At 43.3% G+C, this 21,521-nt stretch overlaps 1 protein-coding gene across 1 annotated transcript; it reads left to right on the top strand.

Moving 5' to 3' along the window:
• Positions 1 to 894: 894 nt before the first annotated feature.
• LOC124669483 (2-hydroxy-6-oxononadienedioate/2-hydroxy-6-oxononatrienedioate hydrolase 1-like) lies at positions 895 to 3,197 on the top strand. Its single transcript, XM_047206100.1, has 4 exons — positions 895 to 1,539; positions 2,539 to 2,634; positions 2,757 to 2,824; positions 2,939 to 3,197. The coding sequence occupies exons 1-4, from the start codon at positions 895 to 897 to the stop codon at positions 3,066 to 3,068; spliced, it is 939 nt and encodes a 312-aa protein (XP_047062056.1). The 3' UTR covers positions 3,069 to 3,197.
• Positions 3,198 to 21,521: the final 18,324 nt, after the last annotated feature.

Here is a 21,521-nt window from a genome sequence, read left to right as displayed (position 1 = left end):
CCATGGTGAGAAGGTTAATGAGGTAGGTGAATTGGCACCTAACTCCGAGGCACTTTTTGCAAATGAGATTTGCAACTTGCTTGTATGTTTGGAGGCGGCTAGATCTAGCAAGGAGATTGCTTGCCTTTGTACGAGGAAGGGTACGAGTTACAAAATCAAGAAGGTGAAGAAGTATCTCAGAAGCACAAGCAAAAAAATAAAGCAAGAAGGAATATGATGGATGTTATCATCTTTTCAGATTGTCCTTCACGTGGGGTTTCCTTTGAGACGTGAAAGATCAATATGCAAGAGTTAGCGGTTGTCCTAGGTTAAGAGAGCTGGTTAGTTTGTCCAGACGGTTTGGGAGATGCATGATTTTGGAGTAGTCCACATGTTATAATGATTTTCGCACTTTTTTCCGTTAATTAACCGAGCAATTTTTTTTCTTATTTAATAGATTTGGCCAAAGCTTCCGTTTAAAAAAATCATCTTTTGATCGAGAAAAAAACTACTACTCCCTTCTTCCACCAAGGCACCAATTTTGGAGTAGTGTCATATACGCCACCAAGGCACCAATTCTTCCTTCTTATAACTTTTAAACCCCCTTTTAAATGTATGATGTTTAATCCCTAACTCCTGTCTCAGAAGGTAACCCTTACTCCAAATTTGGGATTTGTCGTAGAAAATCGTTTCGCGGTTGAACCGGACTCTCGAGAATAGACATTCGCAGCCTCCCAGGCGGTAGGTACCGCCCCAGAGATTGTCTTCTTCTTGTGCAATCTGCATACAGATCAGACATGCAACAGCCACGCGCGCGCACGATACAACTGTGAAACGCGGTGACCAACCGCCAAGGTACCGCGCTCCACGATCCAATCTCCAACTTCTCCAGCCCCCGCCACCGCCACCGCCACCATGCCGTCCTCCACGCTGGGCATCGCGCCGCTGCTGGACGCCTACTTCCGGCGCCGCTTCTCCGCGGCGGGGCTGGTCCAGGAGACCGTGCCGCTCGACGGCGGCGCCACCACGGTGCACTGCTGGCGCTTCCCGCCCGGCGCCGCGAGCGAGGAGGACCTCCCCGTGCTCGTCCTCCTCCACGGCTTCGGCCCGCCGGCGACGTGGCAGTGGTTCCGCCAGGTGGGCGCGCTGTCGCGCCGGTTCCGCCTCGTCGTGCCGAACCTCCTCTTCTTCGGCGGCTCCCGCACCTCGGACAAGGAGCGCTCCGAGGCCCGCCAGGCGGAGGCGGTCGCGGGGCTCATCCGCGCGGTCGTCCCCGCCGGCGCCCGCGTGTCGGTGGTCGGGACCAGCTACGGCGGCTTCGTGGCGTACCACGTGGCGCGGCTCCTGGGCGCGGACGCCGTGGAGCGGGTGGTGATCGCCAGCTCCGACCTGCTCAAGGGCGACGCCGACGACCGCGCCCTGCTGCGGCGCGGCGGGGCCGATCGCGTGGAGGACGTGATGCTGCCGCGCACCCCCGAGAAGATGCGCCGGCTCATGGAGCTCGCCTACCACCGCCCCCGCCGGTTCGCCCCGGGGTTCGTGCTCCGCGACCTCATACAGGTACGTAACTGCGCCCACGATGCTTCAGTTTCTTAGATCCTTTTCCTCCGGCCGCCATGCGTGGGCGTGTCGAGTTCTTGGGGACTTCGGACGATACGTATTATGACCTGCCGGTAACTAGGAAGCATGCAGGCCGGCAACATAGCAAAAACTTTGTCTTGTCCTTATTCGCCATGAGTTTTATTCGAATTCTTAGACGTTCTCCAGAGACAATATCAAAACTTTTGTCTGAATTTCCCCTGATCGTTGCGTGCTCGGACTTGAACGTGCTTGCCCTGTCTGTCCATCCTAAAGCGCCTCACCGACCTTGTGCACCAGCCCCAGCAGATTAGTTCGTCCAACGGCCTCGCCGCGCTAGCTACCAGTCTGTCGTCAGTTCGTCACCATCCACTGTGAACAGTACAAACCTCCCGTCTACCACCCGTGCTTCCTATCAAATTCCGAACGGCCATTCCAGCCGCTCGTTGGGTACCCTTTCTGTTGCGAAGGACCTTTCTACCTGCCGTGTTTTCCAACTTCCTCAGCGGCGAAGGAGATAGTGGACAGGTGAACGACCTGTACGCGCTGCATCTGCCTACCTAGCTATATCCCAGCAAGCGACAGCATGCCTCGCCGTCCTTCACCTTCCTCCAACCTTTTCTGACACGAAAGTCCATGTCAGGCGACAAAATGAACTGTTTGTTAGACGGTCTGAGACACCATTCATTCAAAAGGCCCCGCCATGTTTTCCAGAAACACTACTAGTGAGTGACGGCCGGGTCACTTTACATTAGCTCGTGTAGAGTGATTGAAAGGCATATCACATTGCAATTAGTTAGTAGTATTGTGCTTTTGGGAGTACTAGATTGTACTATTATCTAATCAATTGCAAACGCAACCTTTTTCTTTTTCTTCGAGAAGCATCCTCCATGATTTTTTAGCTTCGTGTGAAAAGGTCCACCACCAACTTGATTTGAGTAACACTACCACATATCTAAAACGTGTATGTGTGTGTTGCAGTATCTCTACACCGACAACATAGAGGAGAAGAAGGAGCTGATCCAGGCGATAACCCTGGGGGACAAAGACAAGTTCCAACTCACTCCACTCCCACAGGTACATACTAGCAAATCCTGCAGGCAGACAAAGAGAATGCATTCCCTACCATGCTACATTTCTTTAACCAACTTGCCAAGTGAGCTCATAATTTATTCTCATCTCCGCACCATGTTTTTCAGCAAGTTCTCGTGCTGTGGGGAGAGAATGATCAGATCTTCCCCATAGAGAAGGCATTCCAGGTGACAAGGTCAGCACAACACTCTCTGCTCTTGCTTGGTTGGTGTTGCAATCTGGTTGAAACCATGTCACACAATGCACTGTAATTAACTTATACATGAAAAATGTGTGCAAATCGATGCAGGCAGCTAGGTGCGACTGCTAGGCTGGAGATCCTGAAGAACACTGGCCACATGCCGCAGGAGGAGGACGCAAAGAGGTTCAACGAGGCTCTGCTCAACTTCTTGCTACCGGCTCCGATTTCATCGCTGTGACGCGAATTTCATTGCCGATATCTGGGAAGAGATGGTCGGGGTTTCATAATTTAAGATATGTCTTGCCTGTAGACTGTAGTTAGCTTATTTATCGGTTCGGCGTCTCAGACCAAAAGTACACTCAGCATCTTTAGGGGAAAAAACGTTGCAATTGGGTTGGGCTGCTTCTGCTCTCTACATATGCTTGGCCTATGTTTTTTTTTTCGAGGGTACGTCAAAACGGCGTACCAAAATTTTATAGAAGAGAGCAATATCATTTACAATATGTCGGCAAACTCCACCCCGAACTCTACAGCCTACTCTCGCGACATCAAAGTACTCCCTCCTACCCTCGCAAGTTTCCAAAGCTCAAACTCATCCTTGATTCTCCTAAGCAACTCGTGCGTGTTGCACTGCTCCGCCCTATTCCCAAACACCCTAGAATTGCGCTGCTTTCAAATCCTCCAAGATGTAAGGATCACCATGGTGTCGAAGCTTCTACTGTCTCTCCTCCGAACCAAACTCCTGGCTGCCTCCCACCAGAGCTCCAGCTTGCTCTCCGTTGTTGGCTCCGTAATGTTAAGGCCCGCAGCCGTGAGACAACCGAACCAGGTTTGGCGGGGGCATAGGTGCACTGCATGATCACATGATCAACGGTGTCATTCTCTTGCAGACAGAGCTTGGCCTATGATCTTACTATTACCAAATTAGAATAACACACAACACGACTGCACGAGGGAGCACTGATAATTGAGTATAATGAATTATTGATTCAGCAGGAATGCAGGATAGCCGAGGACTTCAGCAAAATTCCACATCTCCATGCTCAGATCTAGGAATCATCCAAATGTTATTTTTCCATCGGACACAAAATAAGCAATCCCTGAACAAATCTGAAAAGGATAGGCATCATTTTTTTTTTCGACACAGCAAGTCTCCGAACAAATCTGTTTGAAACCTGAGCAGATAATATCGAAATTGACACTGTAATGTAAGTTTTCGATTTTTAACTCCAGCTCACTATAGATTTTATCTCAGAAAAATATATGGAATTATATATCACCTATGATTCTACCCGCAAAAAAAAAAAAATCACCTATGATTCTGCAACGGATGACCAAATCAACTGACAATATAAATCAGGCTGGCCAGTTATGGAAAGTATTTAAGTGCATAGCATGCGATATTTTAGGATGACAGTGAGAAACAATACGTTGACCATCATGTTGCAAGGATCAATGCCCCAGCTGGAGCCCAGCCAATTTCCGTTGACAATTCCTAACTCCATTCAAACATATTAGGAAATCACACAAATTGAATGTGGCGAATCACACAAATTGCAACGGATGACCAAATCAACCTTGTCTACTGTTTGCTTCGCCTACCACACATAGACGTTCGTTCCAGCAAACGAGTATGAGGAGCGGCATGGTTTATGTGATGACCATCTTGCTTATCGGATGCCTTGCAGTGGCTACCCAGAGTAAGCAGATGTATATTTGTCATCCTCTTGATTATAAAATCATTGGGACTATCTTATGAACTGCATATATATTCATATTCGAGTGATCATGAAATTTTTGATCTGATAGGTCGTCCCGAGCATAGTTGCCAGGTTCGGGATCGGTGCCGCGTTCCACGACCCCGGATCGATCGACCCGGATCGGGGGTCGGGAACGACAGCGGATCGATGTAATTCGCGGACGGATCACGAACTCACGATCCCACGCCAGCTTGGCCCACTGCCACGGCCGCGCCCAGGAAGAAGGCCAGGAAGAAGGCCGTCTTGGCCCACTGCCACGGCCGCGCCCAAGAAGAAGGCCAGGAAGAAGGCCGTCCACGCGAGCTCGCCGCCGGTGCCGTGCTTCTGCGTCAGCGAGAGCTTCTTCTCCCTCTCTTTCTGCTCCTCCATCTCCTCCATCGACCCAAACCAAAGTGGATCACGATCCACGATCCAATTTGGCGTACCGGAGATGTGTACCCGTAACCGATCCTTGTTCGCCGGCATGACGAATCTCGTTCCCCGATCCCGTTCCTCGATCCGGACGATCCGGTTCGCCGGCAACTATGGTCCCGAGGCACAGAGGAGCTACCTAGATGGCCATACCAATATCAGTGCTAGCGTGGTCAACTCGACGGCAGCAGATGAGAGCAAGCTCACCGTGCAATTTTGCGTCAACAAGGTATGCCATAGTATACACGACGGCGAAGAACCGCCATACTGCTACTGCTGCGAAACCATGGAGGGTGAGCCATGTTTCTGTTGTATTGTGATCCAAATTCATATACTAAAGGGAGGTTAAGGGAGGCTAACTTCTGACATATATACATCTTGTAAGCCGTCGGCTAGGGTTTATCAGATTATAAGATAACCCACGGCGTTTGTAAACACTCCCCGATATAGTGAAGTTTTGCTGGCTGGCGCCCGTGGTTTTTTCCCCTTCTGTGTTGGAAGGGGTTTTCCACGTTAAATCTTGTGTCCCCTGCGTGTGTTCTTGTTTCGTTCTTCGTTATTTGCTTGTTGCTTTTATAACAGTTTCAAGGACAAGGCAAGCTGCAGGGCCGTGTGCCCCTTCTTATCGACCCCGACTGCTCCCCTCCACCGCCGTGTCCTAGTTTCTTCTACCCGAGGGGGAGAACAGAGGGAAACAATGTCACCGCACCATCAAAACGGAGAGAGAAGAGAGAAGCACATCAATGTCACCTTCTCTGCCGTCCATCTCGCTGGGGCTGACCTCGGCGAAGAAGGCGACAGACGACAGTGAGCCTAGAGCTTGCCGCTAGCGAGCAATAAACTTAGAGGAGGGGGGTACGGATGCGTAGGCACCGGAGGTGAAGGAAGCGGCGGGGCTTAGATGGAACACTTAGGGCGGCGAAGGACCGACGTGGGAGGAGCTTTAATTAGGCGGTGCGGTGAGGCGGCCGTGGACAGCACCGGCCAGTGGTCCGGCCAGCGGTGGATGCAGGGTTGGAGCTGGTGCTATTCTTCCTCTTGTGCAGGCGGTGGTGCTCCTCCCTCTCCGCTTCTTCTCTCCTCCGTTCCAACAGCAAGACAGCTATAGTAGCTATCAAAATTTCATCCGGGACACGGTCTGCACCCATAAGATAGCATAGCCCTATAGCAAGTTTATCTTGGATGTACACTGGTAAAGAAATTGTTGTTTTTCGTTGAACTCCAAAGGAAATGAAAGTATCACCCTTTTTGTTTCAAAAACAGTACGCCCTTTGATTTGATTGGATATTTTCACGGTAAACCTTGACCAGTAGTTTATTAAAGTATACTCCAATATTATCATATCCCGCAAGTACCTGCAAGCGAAGCCTATACATATAGTTTTTGAATTTCCAATGTGAGTATTCATAATGATGCGAACACTCTGATGTTATAATAGCCTAACAGAAGGCATACCCAAAGTATCACTGAACGTATGTCCACAGCTAGTTGTAATTCATCGTCAGCATGGAGCTAACTTCACAGTAATTGCAGGGTTAGCTGTGTATGTCTGATGATCACAAACATCTTGGCGAGAAGTAATAAATGTCGGTCAACAGTACACCCGGACTTCATATTCATCATTTGCTAAAGAAAGGAAAAGGGATCGGGATATTCACTTTGGCTCATAGGAGCATTTGCTCTCGTTGTGTGAATCAACATTTTGAAGTGTCAAAAAATTGTAAAATAAAATTTTCCATGTACATCTACATATTTTATGTTCGTACACAAATTTTCAAAAAAAAAACTAAAAACAATTGTGGCTCCTGTAAAAAAGACAAGTTTTGATGCTATAACACGACTACGTACAGGATATTTTTTTGCCTTTTTTGTACACGCTATATAAAATGTTGTTTCTCCACGAAAATTTGTGCACTATCATAGAATGTCACGATGTACACCAACAAAATTATATCAGAATTTTTAACATTTTTAAAATTATTTTTTAATTATTTTATATAATGAGAGCATTTGCTCCTATGAGCCAAATTGCCACCTCCAAAGGGATCGCCCTTCGATTTTACAACCTAACTATACATCCAATACCAATGATGTTTGCCTACCAATACCATACTCGAGAAATAACTTGATGACTATCTGCATTGGATATTTTGATGATGCATCCTCTTCCAAGCAATTCTCAAAAACGTGGCGCTTCTTCCCTTGTTTCGGAAAAAGAAATCCTCGAATGAAGGTTTCAATCAGTTCCCTTCTGATCTACTCGTGGAATCCCTACTTGGAAGGGATGCTCTAGCTCAACATCTTCATCCGCTTTACAGCGCTAGTGGTCAACAATACATACTATCAGGATAACATGACAGTGATAGATGCAATGGCGATGAGGGCAAACAAGTGAACCACCTGCACAAGACGAGAACCATTTCAGTGCATGTCAGATTCAGGTATCATCGGTGGCGGAACTGAGCCTGGTAAAATACGATAGCATCGTCTCACAAAGATTTATGACATTAAATAGCTTCGGCCACCTAATATTCTTTTTTTTACTCCCTCTGTCCATAAATAAGCAGGGACGGTCCACATATCTTGAGGGTGGATATTTTATTTAACAAAGGGGCCATTGCCCCCTCCCCCCTCTATAATATTTTTAAAAGTATCTATAATATTTATGTTATTTACTTATAGTTTTAGTATGGTAATTGTTTTTGGATCTCAGAACAATCTCTATAAAACTCCATCACTTGGTCATACACAAAGGTTTTAAAAAGTATTAGTACTTCATATGAAAAATAAAATACTAATGCAATAGAAAATTCAATAATCCTTACATTTGATAGACAAGTGGTCCGGAACGCGCCGACCGATGGAGGGTAGGAGCTGCCCGTGATGTCCAGCGAGAGCGCGGTGGTGACGTTCACCTGCCCTGTAGCCCCAGGGCGGCGAGGGCCCCGTAGACGGACTTGATGGCCGGCTGCAAGGTTGTCCTTTATTGCGGCGTCGTTTCCCTTGAACACCACATTCCCAGCAGTGATGTAGGTGATCCGCATGCCCATGCAAGAGAGGTACGGTAGGACGTGGTCCTGGACCCATGCATGCACGGTCGACATATCAATCATCGCCGATAGTTTCTCATTCCCGGCGCCGATGATGAGCTCGAGGCTGGAGCCATGAAACACTGTCAGGATGCTGTGATCCACGTCGTAGAGCTTCACCTTGGACACCTGCATCGGCTTGACCAGCCATGAAACCCGGGACGGGGAAGGCAGGTTGTCGGCGATCTTCCCATAGTTGATCCCGATCGACACTCCAACAACCACCGCCACAGGGCTGGCCCATAGGCAGGGCAGAGGGGCTCTCGCCCTAGGCCCCCACATGGTAGGGACCCCGGTGCAAGATTTTGTGTGTGTACTCTTATTAACATAACTTCTATTTTTTAGGTCTAACTGTCGGATGGTCCAAACTGTGACTTATCATGTGTCTATTCTGACTCCTCTTACCTAAAAGAAGTACTCCAAAATTTAAGAATCACTTTTATCGATGCCACGATTTTATGTCTAGCCTTCCCAAATATGTAGAACAACACCGGCTCTCGCCTTTCCAATGTTGTGAGTATTTATTAGTTGAGAGAAAAGACACAATCACGTAACTATACCATCCCGCAAGCAAATTTCCTTCTATTCGCAATAATTATTCTTTTCCCCATCATACATGTATGTTTAGAGACCATATATTTTATCTTCTTATTAACTTAGTCCCAGATATGTCTACTCTTCTATTCAGCTTTTACATGGGATACGAATCAGTTATTCCCATAATATTTTCATGTGATTAATTCTACAGGTACCTATGTTATACACACATGTATAAAGGTTCTATTATTAGAAATATATATAATGGAATATAGTACATCCGATCAATAAAATTAATTACTTTTAAATGTCTTCACTGAGATTTCAAATACATGAGTCTATCAAATGTAAGGATTATTGAATTTTCTATAGCTTTAGTATTATATTTTCCATATGAAATACTAATACTTTTTAAAACCTTTGTGTATGACCAAGTGATGGAGTTTGATAGAGATTGTTATGAGACCCAGAAACACCTACTCCATCCATCCTCAAATAAGTGGTTGTTTATCTCCAAAATTTATCCACAAAAGAGTGTACTTCTATTTTTCCAGTGCACTTTAAATAGCAAAAATTTCTTTTCTCTCATCGCACGAAAATCAAACCCAATAATATTTAACACACGTTCTCCTCATTTTCTACATGCACTTAACTTATTGGAGGTGAAAAATTAAAGATGAGTAAAATGTTGGTTTGTACCTTTCCAATGTATTTTTCACTCCATTTCATAATGTATCTTGAAAAACCCGCATGTACTTATTTGTGGATGGAGGGAGTATCATACTAAAACTATAAGTAAGTAGCATAAATGTTATGGATTCTTTTTAAAATGTTATAGAGGGGGGCAATGGCCCCTTGGTTACATAAAATCTCCGTCATCATGAATAAGGTCCCTTGGTGCCGTGTCGCTCGAGGACCCTGATGCATGTAAAATGCATACATGAACTTTATCCTTTATCATATTGAATTCCCACATATTTGCAACATATATGATGATAATACCACATTTTCCATTGATTTATGGGGATTTACCAATGATCCCCTTTATTTGGGTTATAACACTGCAGAACACGAAAACCCCTATTTTGTGTATTTTTCACTTTCAGAGACCTATACGGAGTCAAACCTGAGATATTTGGAGCATCACTTTATCATCGGGAGAAGCACCCTGGGCCCTGGAAGCTCACCTGGAGAGGCCCGAGGGCCGAAAGAGCCCAGGTGGTGCGGCAAGGAAGTCAGGGTGCACCACCATCCCCCCTCTTTCAGCTGTCGATCGTCCGTTTGCCCTGATTCTTTCGCGAACCGACGTATTTTGCCCTAAAACGACTATATATATATGACCCCGAAGAGTTCTCGGGAGGAGAGCGCCACACAAACACAGAAACACAAAAATGGAGGCTGCAGCAAAGAAGATTGGAGGGGGAAACTCCGTCGGGGTCACCGCTGGACGGATGTCCACCTTCTCCAACGTGTTCATCATCAGCACCATGACCAAGAGGGAGTAGTCCACCTCTGGACTATGGGTTTGTGGCAGTAGCTTGATGACATAGGCATCCCCAATGGGCCTGCCGAAGATGGTACCCGGGGTTTACTGAAGGCCCACGTCCCGATATTTATGAAGCCTGGAAGCCCAGTTAAGAGATAGTTTGGAAAGATAGAGTTGTATTAGGAATAATGACTTGTAACTATTACGGGACGAACTCAAAGAGTCTCCCAAACTTTGTAACTTGTACATCATGAAATCCTCGGCTCCGCCTCCTATATAAGGGGGAGTCGAGGGAGAAAGAGAGGATCGATTTCATTGTCAACACAACCCTAGTTTTCTAACAGTTGAGTACTTTTCCGGCTGAACCCTCGAGATCTACTTGCCCTCTACTTCCTACGAAAACCCTAGTCTACAATCTGTAGGCATTGAAAAGTCGATACCTTTTCAATTGGCGGCCGACCGTGGGAATTAGAGGCGAAAAGGAGCTGATCTCGATGGCACACTCAACATCGTCGACGTCTTCGGTGGCAAGCAACACGATGGACAGAGGTAAACAGATCAAAACTGGTCTAGTCGATTGTGTTCTTCATAGTTCTTAGTGCCATATGAGCCGCCTATCATGATTATGACCATATTTGTAATATATATGTGGTGGATCCTAATTCTATGATATTGCCAGAAAACTGTCTTGATGGCGTGTAAGACACACGTCCGTTGGGAACCCCAAGAGGAAGGTGTGATGCGTACAGCGACAAGTTTTCCCTCGGTAAGAAACCAAGGTTATCGAACCAGTAGGAGTCAAGGAACACGTGAAGGTTATTGGTGGCGGAGTGTAGTGCGGCGCAACACCAGGGATTCTGGCGCCAACGTGGAACCTGCACAACACAATCAAAGTACTTTGCCCCAACGTAACAGTGAGGTTGTCAATCTCACCGGCTTGCTGAAAACAAAGGATTAGATGTATAGTGTGGATGATGATTGTTTGCGAAGAACGATAAAGAACAAGTATTGCAGTAGATTGTATTTCAGATGTAAAGAACGGACCGGGGTCCACAGTTCACTAGTGGTGTCTCTCCGATAAGAAATAGCATGTTGGGTGAACAAATTACAGATGGGCAATTGATAAATAAAGAAGACATAACAATGCACATACATATATCATGATGAGTACTATGAGATTTAATCAGGGCATTACGACAAAGTACATAGACCGCTATCCAGCATGCATCTATGCCTAAAAAGTCCACCTTCAGGTTATCATCGAACCCCTTCCAGTATTAAGTTGCAAACAACAGACAATTGCATTAAGTATGGTGCGTAATGTAATCAACACAAATATCCTTAGACAAAGCATTGATGTTTTATCCCTAGTGGCAACAGACATCCACAACCTTAGAACTTTCTGTCACTATCCCGGATTTAATGGAGGCATGAACCCACTATCGAGCATAAATACTCCCTCTTGGAGTCACAAGTATCAACTTGGCCAGAGCCTCTACTAGCAACGGAGAGCATGCAAGAACATAAACAACATATATGATAGATTGATAATCAACTTGACATAGTATTCAATATTCATCGGATCCCAACAAACACAACATGTAGCATTACAAATATATGATCTTGATCATGATAGGCAGCTCACAAGATCTAACATGATAGCACAATGAGGAGAAGACAACCATCTAGCTACTGCTATGGACCCATAGTCCAGGGGTGAACTACTCACACATCGATCCGGAGGCGATCATGGTGATGAAGAGACCTCCGAGAGATGATTCCCCTCTCCGGCGAGGTGCCGGAGGCGATCTCCTGAATCCCCCGAGATGGGATTGGCGGTGGCGGCGTCTCTGGAAGGTTTTCCGTATCGTGGCTCTCGGTACTGGGGTTTTCGCGACGAAGGCTTTAAGTAGGCGGAAGGGCGGAGTCGGAGGGCTGACCATTGATTCACCGCCATGGTCGCCTCCGGAGTGATGAGTGAGTAGTTCACCCCTGGACTATGGGTCCATAGCAGTAGCTAGATGGTCGTCTTCTCCTTATGTGCTTCATTGTCGGATCTTGTGAGCTGCCTAACATGATCAAGATCATCTATCTGTAATGCTATATGTTGTGTTTGTTGGGATCCGATGGATAGAGAATACTATGTTATGTTGATTATCAATCTATTACCTATGTGTTGTTTATGATCTTGCATGCTCTCCGTTATTAGTAGAGGCTCTGACCAAGTTTTTACTCTTAACTCCAAGAGGGAGTATTTATGCTCGATAGTGGGTTCATGCCTCCATTAAATCTGGGACAGTGACAGAAAGTTCTAAGGTTGTGGATGTGCTGTTGCCACTAGGGATAAAACATTGATGCTATGTCCAAGGATGTAGTTATTGATTACATTACGCACTATACTTAATGCAATTGTCTGTTGTTTGCAACTTAATACTGGAAGGGGTTCGGATGATAACTCTGAAGGTGGACTTTTAGGCATAGATGCATGTTGGATAGCGGTCTATGTACTTTGTCGTAATGCCCAATTAAATCTCACTATACTCATCATATCATGTATGTGCATGGTCATGCCCTCTCTATTTGTCAATTGCCCAACTGTAATTTGTTCACCCAACATGCTATTTATCTTATGGGAGAGACACCTCTAGTGAACTGTGGACCCCGGTCCATTCTTTTACATCGAATACAATCTACTGCAATACTTATTCTACTGTTCTTCGCAAACAACCATCATCATCCACACTATACATCTAATCCTTTGTTTACAGCAAGCCGGTGAGATTGACAACCTCGCTGTTTCGTTGGGGCAAAGTTCTGTGATTGTGTTGTGCAGGTTCCACGTTGGCGCCGGAATCCCTGGTGTTGCGCCGCACTACATCCTGCCGCCATCAACCTTCGGCGTGCTTCTTGGCTCCTACTGGTTCGATAACCTTGGTTTCTTACTGAGGGAAAACTTGCTGCTGTGCGCATCACACCTTCCTCTTGGGGTTCCCAACGGACGTGTCATCTACGCGCATCAAGAATGTTTTCTGGCGCCGTTGCCGGGAAACTGAAGAAAAGTTACACCACAAAGATTTCTAACTCCCACGTCAACTACACGCCAGCAACTGTTTTCTGGCGCCGTTGCCGGGGAGATCAAGACACGCTGCAAGGGGGGTCTCCACTTCCAATCTCTTTACTTTGTTTTGTCTTGCTTTATTTTATTTACTTTCTTGTTTGCTGCATTATATCAAAACACAAAAAAATTAGTTGCTAGCTTTACTTTCTTTACTGTCTTGCACTCTATATCAAAAACACAAAAAAAAATTAGTTACTTGCATTTTAGTTTTGTTACCATGTCTAGTTCTGCACCTGTTACTTCTTCACCTGAGGAATTAGTCTTCACTTTTAAACAAGGGGATGAGGAGAGTTTTAAAGATGCTTGGTCCAGAATTTTTACTTCTTATCGTAAAGCTGAACCTCAAATGACTCTAAATTTGCTCCTTAGTAATTTTTATTTTGGTCTTATGATTCGCTATAGATATGCCTTGGATGCTGTAGTGGGAGGAGATTTCCTTCATTACAATGGGGATCAAGCTTTTAATGCCATAAAGAAGTTGGTTGCATCACATGATTCAACTAATAACATTGATTCAGCCCTTATTAGCATTTATAATAGATTAAACACTCTTGAGACAAGTGCATCTCGCTTGAATGAAAATTATAGATATGTTCGTAACCTTCTTGATCAAGTTTTAGTGAACTCTGAACCTTCATTATGGGATCCTACTATTAAAATTGTTATCGGTGACCAAACTCTTCATGCCAATTGTGATATTATGTCTGAATTTTGCCAAATTCCTAAGAGTATTCATGAATCTTTGAAACTTTGGGGATTCGTTGAAGGGGGAGAAGGAATAACTCTTATTGATAACTCTATTATAATTCCTAAATGAATAGCTGCGGGTGTGCATACAACCATTCTTGGGAGAACAATATCCATTGATTATCTTGTTATTGAATGTGCGAGGAACGGGACAAATCACACTCGGAAGATCCCTGCTTGAAACTATTGGGAGCGAGTCATAGATATGGGAGAAGGCACCCTAAAATTCACCTCTACACCCGGGGGTAGACATATATTCCCTAAATCAAAGAGTAAGAAAAAGAACAAGAAAGGTAAGGGTAAAGCCCAAGGTAATGTTGATACTTGCATCTCTTGATAACACTTGATATACACTTTACGCGCCTAGCTGAAAGGCGTTAAAGAAAAGCGCTTATGGAAGACAACCCATGTTTTTATTACAGTACTTTTATTTTATATTTGAGTCTTGGAAGTTGTTACTACTGTAGCAACCTCTCCTTATCTTAGTTTTGTGCATTGTTGTGCCAAGTAAAGTCTTTGATAGTAAGGTTCATACTAGATTTGGATTACTTGCGCAGAAACGATTTCTTTCTGTCACGAATCTGGGCCTAATTCTCTGTAGGTAACTAAGAAAATTATGCCAATTTACGTGAGTGATCCTCGGATATGTACGCAACTTTAATTAAATTTGAGCATTTTCATCCGAGCAAGTCACGGTGCCTCAATAAAATTCGTCTTTACGAACTGTTACGTTTTGACAGATTCTGCCTTTTATTTCGCATTGCCTGTTTTGCTATGCTTGATGGATTTTTCTATTCCATTGACTTTCAGTAGCTTTGTGCAGTGTCCAGAAGTGTTAAGAATAATTATGTCACCTCTGAACATGTAAATTTTAATTGTGCACTAACCCTCTAATGAGTTGTTTTGAGTATGGTGTGGAGGAAGTTTTCAAAGATCAAGAGAGGAGGATGATACAATATGATCAAGGAGAGTGAAAGCTCTAAGCTTGGGGATGCCCCGGTGGTTCACCCCTGCATATTTTAAGAAGACTCAAGCATCTAAGCTTGGGGATTCCCAAGGCATCCCCTTCTTCATCGACAACATTATCGAGTTCCTCCCCGAAACTATATTTTTATTCCATCACATCTTATGTGCTTTGCTTGGAGCGTCGGTTTGTTTTTGTTTTTGTTTTTGTTTGAATAAAATGGATCCTAGCATTCATTGTGTGGGAGAGAGACACGCTCCGCTGTTGCATATGGACAAATATGTCCTTAGGCTTTACTCATAGTATTCATGGCGAAGGTTGAATCTTCTTCGTTAAATTGTTATATGGTTGGAATCGGGAAATGCTACATGTAGTAATTCTAAAATGTCTTGAATAATTTGATACTTGGCAATTGTTGTGCTCATGTTTAAGCTCTTGCATCATATACTTTGCACCTATTAATGAAGAAATACATAGAGCTTGCTAAAATTTGGTTTGTATAATTGGTCTCTCTAAAGTCTAGATAATTTCTAGTATTGAGTTTGAACAACAAGGAAGACGGTGTAGAGTCTTATAATGTTTACAATATGTCTTTTATGTGAGTTTTGCTGCACCGGTTCATCCTTGTATTTGTTTCAAATAACCTTGCTAGCCTAAACCTTGTATCGAGAGGGAATACTTCTCATGCATCCAAAATCCTTGAGCCAACCACTATGCCATTTGTGTCCACCATCTCTACCTACTACATGGTATTTCTCCGCCATTCCAAAGTAAATTGCTTGAGTGATACCTTTAAAATTTCCATTCTTTGTCTTTGCAATATATAGCTCATGGGACAAATAGCTTAAAAACTATTGTGGTATTGAATATGTACTTATGCACTTTATCTCTTATTAAGTTGTTTGTTGTGCGATAACCATGTTCCTGGGGACGCCATCAACTACTCTTTGTTGAATATCATGTGAGTTGCTATGCATGTTCGTCTTGTCTGAAGTAAGGGAGATTTACCACTCATTTAATGGTTAGAGCATGCATAATGTTAGAGAAGAACATTGGGCCGCTAACTAAAGCCATGATCCATGGTGGAAGTTTCATTTTTGGACATATATCCTCAATCTCATATGAGAACATTAATTGTTGCTACATGCTTATGCATTAAAGAGGAGTCCATTATCTGCTGTCTATGTTGTCCCGGTATGGATGTCTAAGTTGAAAATAATCAAAAGCGAAAAATCCAACGCGAGCTTTCTTCTTAGACCTTTGTACAGGCGGCATAGAGGTACCCCTTTGTGACACTTGGTTAAAACATGTGTATTGCGATGACAATCCCAGTAATCCAAGCTAATTAGGACAAGGTGCGGGCACTATTAGTATACTATGCATGAGGCTTGCAACTTGTAAGATATAATTTACATAACACATATGCTTTATTACTACCGTTGACAAAATTGTTTCTTGTTTTCAAAACCAAAGCTCTAGCACCAATATAGCAATCAATGCTTCCCTACTGCGAAGGGCCCTTCTTTTACTTTTATGTTGAGTCGAGTTCACCTATCTCTCTCCACCTCAAGAAGCAAACACTTGTGTGAACTGTGCATTGATTCCTACATACTTGCATATTGCACTTGTTATATTACTTTACATTGACAATATCCATGAGATATACATGTTATAAGTTGAAAGCAACCGCTGAAACTTAATCTTCCTTTGTGTTGCTTCAATACCTTTACTTTGATTTATTGCTTTATGAGTTAACTCTTATGCAAGACTTATTGATGCTTGTCTTGAAAGTACAATCCATGAAAAGTCTTTGCTTTATGATTCATTTGTTTACTCATGTCATTACCACTATTTTGATCGCTGCATTCATTACATATACTCACAATAGTATGATCAAGGTTATGATGGCATGTCACTCCAGAAATTATCTTTGTTATCGTTTACCTGCTCGGGACGAGCAGGAACTAAGCTTGGGGATGCTGATACGTCTCCGACGTATCGATAATTTCTTATGTTCCATGCCACATTATTGATGATATCTACATGTTTTATGCATACTTTATGTCATATTTATGCATTTTCCGGCACTAACCTATTAACGAGATGCCGAAGAGCCGATTCTTGTTTTCTGCTTGTTTTTGGTTTCAGAAATCCTAGTAAGGAAATATTCTCGGAGTTGGACGAAATCAACGCCCGGGGGCCTATTTTTACACGAAGCTTCCGGAAGACCGGAGGACTTACGAAGTGGGGCCACGAGGCGCCGCCACAACGGGCGGCGCGACCCGGAGTGCCGGCCGCGCGGCCTCGGCGTGTGGGGCCCTCGTGTGGCCCCCGATCTGCCCTTCCGCCTACATATAGTCTTCGTCGCGAAACCCCCGATGCCGAGAGCCACGATACGGAAAACCTTCCGGAGACGCCGCCGTCGCCAATCCCATCTCGGGGATTCGGGAGATCGCCTCCGGCACCTGCCTGGAGAGGGGAATCATCTCCCGGAGGACTCTTCACCGCCATGGTCGCCTCCGGAGTGATGAGTGAGTAGTTCACCCCTGGACTATGGGTCCATAGCAGTAGCTAGATGGTCGTCTTCTCCTTATGTGCTTCATTGTCGGATCTTGTGAGCTGCCTAACATGATCAAGATCATCTATGTGTAATGCTATATGTTGTGTTTGTTGGGATCCGATGGATAGAGAATACTATGTTATGTTGATTATCAATCTATTACCTATGTGTTGTTTATGATCTTGCATGCTCTCCGTTATTAGTAGAGGTTCCGGCCAAGTTTTTACTCTTAACTCCAAGAGGAAGTATTTATGCTCGATAGTGGGTTCATGCCTCCATTAAATGCAGGACGATGACGAAAGGTTGTGGATGTCTTGTTGCCACTAGGGATAAAACATTGATGCTATGTCCAGAAGATGTAGTTATTGATTACATTACGCACCATACTTAATGCAATTGTCCGTTGTTTGCAACTTAATACTGGAAGGGGTTCGGATGATAACCTCGAAGGTGGACTTTTAGGCATAGATGCATGCTTGGATAGCGGTCTATGTACTTTGTCATAATGCCCAATTAAATCTCACTATACTCATCATATCATGTATGTGCATGGTCATGCCCTCTCTATTTGTCAATTGCCCAACTCGTAATTTGTTCACCCAACATGCTATTTATCTTATGGGAGAGACACCTCTAGTGAACTGTGGACCCCGGTCCATTCTTTTACATCGAATACAATCTACTGCAATACTTATTCTACTGTTCTTCGCAAACAACCATCATCATCCACACTATACATCTAATCCTTTGTTTACAGCATGCCGGTGAGATTGACAACCTCGCTGTTTCGTTGGGGCAAAGTTCTGTGATTGTGTTGTGCAGGTTCCACGTTGGCCCCGGAATCCCTGGTGTTGCGCCGCACTACATCCCGCCGCCATCAACCTTCGACGTGCTTCTTGGCTCCTACTGGTTCGATAACCTTGGTTTCTTACTGAGGGAAAACTTGCTGCTATGCGCATCACACCTTCCTCTTGGGGTTCCCAACGGACGTGTCATCTACGCGCATCAAGCATGGATTACTATATTTGTGCTAGAGCTTTTCATTTGAAAACATAGAAACAATTTTGTCAATGGTAGTAATAAATCATATGTGTTATGTATAAGATATCCTATAAGTTGCAAGCCTCATGCATAGATTACCAATAGTGCTCGCACCTTGTCCTAATTAGCTCGGATTAACATGGATTATCATTGCATAACATATGTTTCAACCAAGTGTCACGAAGGGGTACCTCTATGCCGCCTGTACAAAGGTCTAAGGAGAAAGATTGCATTTGATTTCTCGTTTTTGATTATTCTCAACTTAGACATCCATACCGGGACAACATAGACAACATATAATGGACTCCTCTTTAATGCATAAGCATTCAACAACATATAATATTCTCATAAGAGATTGAGGATTAATTGTCCAAACTGAAACTTCCACCATGGATCATGGCTTTAGTTAGCGGCCCAATGTTCTTCTCTAACAATATGCATACTCAAACCATTTGATCATGAAAATCGCCCTTACTTCAGACAAGACGAACATGCATAGCAACTCACATGATATTCAACAAAGGTGATAGTTGATGGCGTCTCTAGAAATATGGTTACCGCTCAACAAGCAACTTATTAAGAAATAAGATACATAAGTACATATTCTTCACCACAATAGTTTTTAAGGCTATTTTCCCATGAGCTATATATTGCAAAGACAAAGGATAGAATTTTAAAGGTAGCACTCAAGTAATTTACTTTGGAATGGTTGAGAAATACCATGTAGTAGGTAGGTATGGTGGACACAAATGGCATAGTTTTTGGCTCAAGGATTTGGATGCACGAGATGAATTCCTCTCAATACAAGGCTAGACTAGCAAGGTTGTTTGAAGCAAACTCAAGTATAAAACGGTACAGCAAAGCTTACATATGAACATATTGCAAGCATTATAAGACTTTACATCGTCTTCCTTGTTGTTCAAACACCTTAACCAGAAAATATCTAGACTCTAGAGACCAATCATGCAAACCAAATTTTAACAAGCTCTACGTAGTTCTTCATTAATGGGTGCAAAGTACATGATGCAAGAGCTTAAACATGATCTATATGAGCACAACAATTGCCAAGTATCAAATTATTCAAGACATTATACCATTTACCACATGCAGCATTTTCTGTTTCCAACCATATAACAATGAACGAAGCAGTTTCAACCTTCGCCATGAACATTAAGAATAAAGCTAAGAACATATGTGTTCATACGAAATAGCGGAGCGTGTCTCTCTCCCAAACAAGGAATGCTAGGATCCGATTTTATTCAAACAAAAACAAAAATAAAAACAAATAGACGTTCCAAGTAAAGCACATAAGATGTGATGGAATAAAAATATAGTTTCACTAGAGGTGACCTGATAAGTTGTCGATGAAGAAGGGATGCCTTGGGCATCCCCAAACTTAGATGCTTGAGTCTTCTTAAAATATGCAGGGATGAACCACGGGGGCATCCCCAAGCTTAGACTTTTCACTCTTCTTGATCATATTGTATCATCCTCCTCTCTTGACCCTTGAAAACTTCCTCCACACCAAACTCAAAACAAACTCATTAGAGGGTTAGTGCATAATTGAAAATTCATATATTCAGAGGTGACATAATCATTCTTAACACTTCTGGACATTGCACAAAGCTACTGAAAGTTAATGGAACAAAGAAATCCATCAAACATAGCAAAACAGGCAATGCGAAATAAAAGGCAGAATCTGTCAAAACAACGAACGATCAGTAAAGACGAATTTTTCAGGTGCACTTAACTTGCTCAGATGAAAATGCTCAAATTGAATGAAAGTTGCGTACATATCTGAGGATCACGCACGTAAATTGGCAGATTTCTCTAAATTTTCTACAGCAGGAGCTGCTCAATTTCGTGACAGCAAGAAATCTGTTTCTGCGCAGTAATCCAAATCTAGTATTGATTTTACTATCAATGACTTTACTTGGCACAACAATGCAATAAAATAAAGATAAGGAGAGGTTGCTACAGTAGTAACAACTTCCAAGACTCAAATATAAAACAAAAGTGCAGAAGTAAAATAATGGGTTGTCTCCCATAAGCGCTTTTCTTTAACGCCTTTCAGCTAGGCGCAGAAAGTGTGAATCAAGTATTGTCAAGAGACGAAGCATCAACATCATAATTTTTTCTAATAATAGAATCATAAGGTAACTTCATTCTCTTTCTAGGGAAGTGTTCCATACCTTTCTTGAGAGGAAATTGATATTTAATATTACCTTCCTTCATATCAATGGTAGCACCAACAGTTCAAAGAAAAGGTCTCCCCAATATAATGGGACAAGATGCATTGCATTCAATATCCAAGATAAAAAAATCAACGGGGACAAGGTTATTGTTAACCATAATGCGAACATTATCAATCCTCCCCAAAGGTTTCTTTATAGCATGATCAACAAGATTAACATCCAAATAACAGTTTTTCAATGGTGGCAAGTCAAGCATATCATAGATTTTCTTAGGCATAACAGAAATACTTGCACCAAGATCACATAAAGCATTACAATCAAAATCATTGACCCTCATATTAATGATGGGCTTCCAACCATCTTCTAACTTCCTAGGAATGGAAGTTTCAAGTTTTAGTTTCTCCTCTCTAGCTTTTATGAGAGCATTTGTAATATGTTTTGTAAAGGCCAAATTTATAGCACTAGCATTGGGACTTTTAGCAAGTTTTTGTAAGAACTTTATAACTTCAGAGATGTGACAATCATCAAAATCTAAACCATTATGATCTACAGCAATGGAATCATTGTCCCCAATATTTGAAAAATTTCAGCAGTTTCAGGAAATTTTGCACGCTTTGCACTAGGAGTAGAAACATTGCCAACACCAATTATTTTACCATTGATAGTAGGGGGTGTAGCAACATGTGAAACATTATCATTACTAGTGGTGGTAATAGTCCAAACTTTAGCTACATTATTCTCTTTGTTGGAGATATGCCCAAGAGGCAATAATAAAATGGTTAT

This window comes from Lolium rigidum, chromosome 7 (genome assembly GCF_022539505.1).
Source record: "Lolium rigidum isolate FL_2022 chromosome 7, APGP_CSIRO_Lrig_0.1, whole genome shotgun sequence".
Classification (NCBI taxonomy): Eukaryota; Viridiplantae; Streptophyta; class Magnoliopsida; order Poales; family Poaceae; genus Lolium; species Lolium rigidum.
Note: the sequence above shows the minus strand (reverse complement) of the source record. Positions and strands in the feature narration are given on the sequence as shown.